The sequence below is a fragment of the Schistocerca cancellata genome, chromosome 10 (assembly GCF_023864275.1).
Source record: "Schistocerca cancellata isolate TAMUIC-IGC-003103 chromosome 10, iqSchCanc2.1, whole genome shotgun sequence".
In the NCBI taxonomy this organism is placed as follows: Eukaryota; Metazoa; Arthropoda; class Insecta; order Orthoptera; family Acrididae; genus Schistocerca; species Schistocerca cancellata.
Window position 1 is genome coordinate 61,287,742 of NC_064635.1, and position 7,101 is coordinate 61,294,842.

General features: G+C 40.1%; 1 protein-coding gene across 1 annotated transcript in view; it reads left to right on the forward strand.

Moving 5' to 3' along the window:
* The window catches only part of LOC126106109 (MD-2-related lipid-recognition protein-like), a 46,664-nt gene extending 39,948 nt beyond the window's left edge, over window positions 1-6,716 (forward strand). The window contains exon 4 of the mRNA XM_049912356.1: window positions 6,663-6,716. Coding sequence (XP_049768313.1) covers window positions 6,663-6,716 — 54 coding nt within the window. The remainder of the gene's footprint in view (window positions 1-6,662) is intronic.
* Window positions 6,717-7,101: the final 385 nt, after the last annotated feature.

Below are 7,101 nucleotides of genomic sequence, written 5' to 3' on the forward strand. Positions count from 1 at the left end.
ACCTTTGCCTTTCGCGGGCAAGTGCTCTACCATCTGAGCTACCGAAGCACGACTCACGCCCGGCACTCACAGCTTTACTTCTGCCAGTATCTCGTCTCCTACCTTCCAAACTTTCCAAAGCTGTGAGTGCCGAGCGTGAGTCGTGCTTTGGTAGCTCAGATGGTAGAGCACTTGCCCGCGAAAGGCAAAGGTCCCGAGTTCGAGTCTCGGTCGGGCACACAGTTTTAATCTGCCAGGAAGTTTCATATCAGCGCACACTCCGCTGCAGAGTGAAAATCTCATTCAGGTTAACTGATTACTCAACTCCAGTATCCAGATTCGGTGGGCGACGAACTTTGCAGCTCTCACAGCTAGTGCTTCACGAATGCGACCGCGCGTGCACGCCGCCAGCGGCCCCGGCGCGACCCTCACGCCGCGGAGACTTCCTCACTGCACTGTCGCAACCGACCGACTGTCTAACACACACCACCACACGGAAATATAGCGGTCACACCAAATATGGTACAGCACTAAGCAGTACTAATATCGATAAGCACTGCTGTTGCCATTGACAGAGGCGAGTCAGCAAGTCGTTACAGTGGTAACTCAGGGACAATAAGACGCCACTCAGTTGTGAGAAAATGCCAAAGAAGAAACGGCATCAACGCGAGCTGGCCACAGCTCAGTCTGCATCCATTTATGTCAATTGTGCATACTGTAATGGTCGCCTAGTCGTAGATATAGCTAATTGCTACAATCGCACTATTTCACTCCCATTTACGGAGCTTGTTAGCACTTGATGTTAGGTTGGCGCCATTAAAATGCGTTGTGTTGTGGTAATCGCTGCTACTTGCTGGATCGCTGCTGTGTCTCGATGCTGATGCTGGCTCTAAATCTGGTTGTCTAGGGTTAAAAACATGAGGTCCCGTGTTTTTTATGTGCTTTTGATGATAAAGAGCGAGCGAAACCAACAAATATGTAAACTTCAAATATTTATTACTCTGGTGGCCATCTTAATTCCACTGTCCACCAAAGACCATGACTCAACACAAAGTAGTACTTCCGTTACATGTTCTTTGCATTGTTTATCCACCTCAAACAATAACACACAAACACACTTTACCAAAGTGACATTCCGACTGACTCCCGACCCTTCTTGCTGCTTGTATTTATAACATTGTCAAAGAACTACTAAAAAGAGATATAGTTTATAAGTCACATGTACATCTGTTATCATAATTTGTGCAGAAAAGTTATTAATTTGCATCGAGTGACATAATTTAACATGTTATTAAAATGACTTAACATGTTATTAAAATGACTTGACAGAATAATTCTTTGTTACAAAAAGGCCGTTTTTTAGAAGTTTGTCAATTGACTTCTCTAATTTGCATAAATAAGTAAATAACATGAATTATTAAGAATTACATTGGTTTTCGTCTAAAATAGGATTGATTTCGTGAATACTGAGTGAAACCGCTCCTAGTGAACAAATAGGTTTCACTGGGTGATTTTTATTTAAGGAGATCTAAAATACCAAAGTTGGCCACTATTTTTCGTACTTCATATTAATTATTTAAGATGAACTTAGTGTTTTTACATGATGACATTTGCTGCATCAGTGATCAAGTGATATAAACTTTTGTGTGGGTCAGTTACTCAGTATAATTTAATGGGTTGACTGTTTATGCAGACATGTTATGCAATCATTGTTAACATACACAATAACTCTTCTATAATCATAAATACTCGTTAAACTGGTTGAATTTGGAGGGTATCGCATACTTCGGTAAAGTAAAGCCTTTAATATGTTCCGTTACAATACTAACAGACTTGGGCAATTTCAGCAGGACACTGCGACACACCACACGTCCAGAACTGTTACAGACTGGCTCCAGGAAAACTGTCCTGAGTTCAAAGACTTCCGCTGGCCACCAAACTCCACAGACATGAACATTATTGAGCATATGTGGGATGCCCTGCAACGTTCTGTTCACAAGAGCACTCCACCCCGTCGTCCTCTCTCGGCTTTATGGACAGCCTTGCAGGATTCATGGTGTCAGTTCCCTCCAGCACTACTGCAGACATTAGTCTACTGCATGCCACATCGTATTGCGGCAGGGGTCAGGGGGAAGGGGAGGGGGGGGGGGGCTACACGGTATTAGGCATTGTGGAGCAGTTTCTTTAGCTCTGCAGTGTATAAGGAGAGATCGAAAAGTTTCCGTTTGAGGGTCGTACAATCCAGAATCTGTATGCCAATCAGGTAAAATTGCCGTGAACAAGGAAGCAATCGCCCTGCTAACGCACCAAATTTAAGTTACCCCGATGGTTAGGACACCGTGTCCTGCTGCGTAAAGAAGTCCGTAACTGTCTGCTGTACGTCCTCGTCGACCCTCCAAGGCCTTATTTAACGGACCGAAGGCGCGGTAATCGCATGGGGAGAGATCATTATTTCATTGTTTCATAGTCATTCAATTTATTTGTATTCGGAAGGTTAAAGTGCAGTTTACATGTCGTCAGTTGCTGCTTGAATTGTAGATGTTGGTAGCGGTGCGTCGAATGAAGGGAGATAAATGGTCTTACGTTTTTTCGCTTTGTAAACAATTCCGTGTTGTTGACATAACAAAACAATTGACGCCACACTGTCACCACAATCAATGTTTTTAATTCTTTTATATTGCTCATTTAATCACCACCTGACCATCAGTAACAATTAACTACTAGTTTTACCGGTAATTCACGGCAGTCACGTGACTTGCCCAAAGCTGACGGGTGGTATCCACATCTGCAGTTGACCCGTTTGGTGTGTCCTCTTTTTTTTCTTCCTTTGTCCTCCTTTTTGAAGCTGTTTGTCCTCCTTTTTAAATAATTGTATCTGGTCACCCTACCACGCACAATAAGTGAGAGGTTAGCGTAGAAAAATTCTACGGACAAAGTTCCGGAATTTTTTGAACAGACCTCATATGTTGCGAAAAGCAATGGTCCTATAACAACACTCTCTTGGAATACGTTCGAACTTACTTTCTCTCCGCTACGAATAACGCGCTATGTCGTATGCAGGGAACCTGCTGTGAAGTTTGGAAAGTAGAAGACGAAGTGCTGGCAGGGGCAAAGCTTTGAAGGCGGGTCGAGAGTCGTGCCTGAATAACTCAGCCAGTAAGAGCGCTGCACTTGAAATGCAAGGACCAGTCCGGCATACAGTTTTAATCTGGCAGGAAGTTTGACGACAGCGCACACTCCGCTACAGACCGAAAGATTCGCTCTGGAGTAAGGGCGCCGGCAGAATACTGTGCCACGGTTCCCCGCGGAGAATGCTAAGTTCACCGGACTTGGATACGATGTGACGTCATTATGACGTATACACGCTACATCGAAAACGATAGAAACCGTATATCGACTATTCGACTTTTGTGAACTTTTGAGAGGTTGTGACAGGGTAGCGCTGTGCTCTGCGCCATTCGTTTAAATGTGTTTTGCGTTCCTTGCGTTTAAATCGTGTATTGTACTGTGCGTGTGTCCTGTGCGTTGTTTTTCGTTGCTCGTCTCTAATTATGTGTTCAGCATTCGAGAGACTAATGAGAGAAAAGCTGAAAAGAGTTCAGCATCGATGACGACGGGCAATTGCGTGGTTATTGTGAATCTCAAGCAGAAATTGATGTACTTCTGACCCAGCTGAAGTTATTCGTACTCGGTGAGAAGAAGCACTCAGCAACCAAAATCTTTAGATGCGTCAAGACACTAACCTTTGGTTAAGATTACATTGAGAAATCCACTTCCCCTCGTATTTCATCTCCGGTCGACGATTTTTCTTCAACAATGCCTCATATTTTTCTTTTTAAGTTCGAAATTCAATCATTCTACACACCAGTCATTACTGGACACTAAGGTACCTGTCTCTGCAGTCCGAGTGTAAAATTACTTGGAATTATGGTTGATAAAAGACTATCTTGGGATGCACATATAAATTACTTACCTAACAAACTTGCACGAGTTCTCTTTCAGCTATATAAATTAAGAAAAAAAAAGTCAGCAAGAGTATGCTGCTACAATCTAATATGTACTGACAAGACCAATTCGATGAAACCATACTAAAATATTGATAATAAATAAATATTATTTTCGGCGTAAGCATTCAATACAACAATCACACAATCTAATCTGGTCGGGACATAAGAAGACCTCACTTTTTCACGAAACGTGTTGTCCGTGGTGTTTTCAAGGCCACGTGCAGGAATATTTCTATTAATATCCAGCTCTTTTATTTTGGCGATATACATATACGCTGCCACACTGAGCTGTTATCAGAATCGAACGTGTCAAAACAAACCACTAGCTGACGACAGTCAAGACCACCTACAATAAATCAGACCTTAAGGCAGGTATCGATAGTTGACAATATGGCGGCAATCGTGGGGGAAACAAACCAGCGTGCTTGTGTTTCCATAACGCGTGTGTGTAACATTGTATATGTGCCGTTCAAGAGAAGTGAAAGCATTTATTACTAGCTGTTATTTATGCTATATGCTGTGAATGTCGTCAAAAGTGCAACGCTAGTATTTATTTTCTAGATTCTGTAGTAAGTTTGGCATAATTTAAAGTGTAAACTGTTCTTGCGATGGGTCGTAGCTGTTGTGTACCAGGATGTAAATCCAATTACGGCAAAACATACGATACCTCAACATTTAAGTTTCCCAAGGAAACAGCATTGAGGAACAAATGGATTAAACTAATTCATAGGGATAATTTTTAAGTGAACGATAAAGCTGTGGTATGCATTAAGCATTTTGAACCTAAGTTTGTGGTTAGGGAAGACATTTTTCCTGTGGAAAATAGTGAACCAATACGTGTGCCACGAAAAATACCAAAACTAACAAATGATGCATTTCCAACCATCTTTCCCAATCAACCTTCTTATCACACAGTACCAGTTCCTAAGCAAAGGACGAATCCTGAAGATCGTGTTCAACAGCTACTGGAACGTGATGAATGTAGTTTCAGTAAGTGGTGCGAAAATGAAATTATACCTGACTTTCAGCATTTTAAAAGCGAAGTGCAGAAAAAGAATGTTTGTCCATTTACAATTTTAGTAAAGGATGACTACGTATCTTTCATTAAATTAAAGGATGATTCAGTCAGTGATGTGCCATTAGTTTCAATGTGCTTCAAGATATCAAGTTCCTTGGAAGTAAAAGTGTTTCACAAAAATGTGTGTTTTCCTACGGAAACCTTGAAATGGCTACTACAGTCTGGGGAGGAAGAAAAGTTGAAATGTGACAAGTGGACAAAATTTGATAATCTGGTGAGTCACCTAAATGGTTTCACAGATAACTCTACTGGCACCATAGATAAGATTATAATTTTAGTCAGTATTCTCAAACAAGCACTAAAAGCTGGTAGTGATTTTGACGCTGAAATAGCTCCTAAAATAGAATTTGTTTTGGAGCAATTACAACTCGCAATAACAAAGCAGTGTAGATATTCTCCTGAGCTTTTGATATGGGCAGCAACCATTTGCTTTTCATTTCCTGGTGCCTACCATCACTTGAGAAAAACAAATGTGTTAACATTATCTCATACTGTCTATTTAAGGCAGTTTCTATGCAAAATGGGTCCAAATAAACCTTGTATTGGATCATCACAGGTAGCTTTTTTGAGGGAAAAAAATAAATTTCTTCAGGGAAGTGACAGGGTAATTTCAGTGATGCTAGATGAAGTTTATGTTAATTCAAAATTCTCTTACAAGGCAGGAAAGATACTTGGTGTTGCTGAGAATACTTCAGATACTACAACAGCAGGTACAATGCAGGTTTTCATGGCATCATCTTTACATTCTGATTATAAAGAAGTGATAGCTCTCTTTCCTGTAAAAAATGTTAATGCTGATACTCTACTGAAAATGACAATTGATGTATTAAAGTTAATGCATGAGCTTCAGTATGATGTTATATGCCTGTTAACAGATAACCATAGCACTAATAGGAAAATGTATCAGCTTATGTGTGGTGGCACTTTACAGCCGTGTATTACAAATCCAGTCGCTCCATCCAAATTTCTCTTTCTTCTGTTTGACTATGTGTATCAGAAATAACTGGTTGAATCGAAAAAATGAATCCTTCATAATGCCAAATATTGAGGATACATTTGCTTTCATCAATACCTTTCTACACAATGATGAAGGGAATGCTGCATGTGAATATACTGTCAGTGAAGCAAAGTTTTCAGATTTGAGGAACCTGTTTCATTCTGAGAAAAATAAACTGTTGAAACCAGTGAGAAAGGCAGTATATCCAACTTCTATTGAGAGACAGAATGTTACCCTTGCTCTCAGTGTTTTTGATTCTGAAAAATGTGGCAGCACTAGAAAAGTCAGGGGATTGAGATTTCTGATGGCACTATTAAGTTTTTGAAATTAATCATTAAGTGGTGGACAGTTTCTAATGTACAGCATCCCATGAAAGGCAGATACACATCAAATGATAATTCTAGCCGAATCACTGGACCTACTGACTCCAAACTTGTGTTTCTTGAAAATTTGAAAACATTTCTTGATATCTGGCATGCATTGCCTACTAATGGAAAATTAACGAATGAAACATTTACTGCTTTCTCTCACACACTTGCAACAACAGTTCAGTTATGCAGATACATTTTTAACACTTACAACTGGTGCTATATTCTTACAGCAAAATTACAAACTGATGCTTTGGAAGCAAGATTTTGAGCTTATAGAAGGCTAAGTGGTTGCACATATAATGTTTCAGTTGAGCAAATCTTGGAATCTGAGAGGAAACTGAAAGTAATAAGTCTACTAAAGCTCAGATCTACTAAACATGGTGAATTTACATTAAATGATTTTGCAGCAAAAGTAAAATACAGCATAAAACACCAAATGTATGAAAATTTAGATAAATTAGAACCTGCTCTAGAGGAACTAGCAAACATTCCCATGATGGATGAAGACTTGAAAGTCTTGGTTTGTATTGCTAGCTACACCAGCAAAACAGTGCTTGAGAAGCTACAAAAAGGTGGAAAATGTTCAGGCTGTGAAGAAATGTTGCAGACACAGGATGAAATTTTTTTGCAGTGAGAAACCAAAGAACTCCTTTCCTATTTCAACCAACT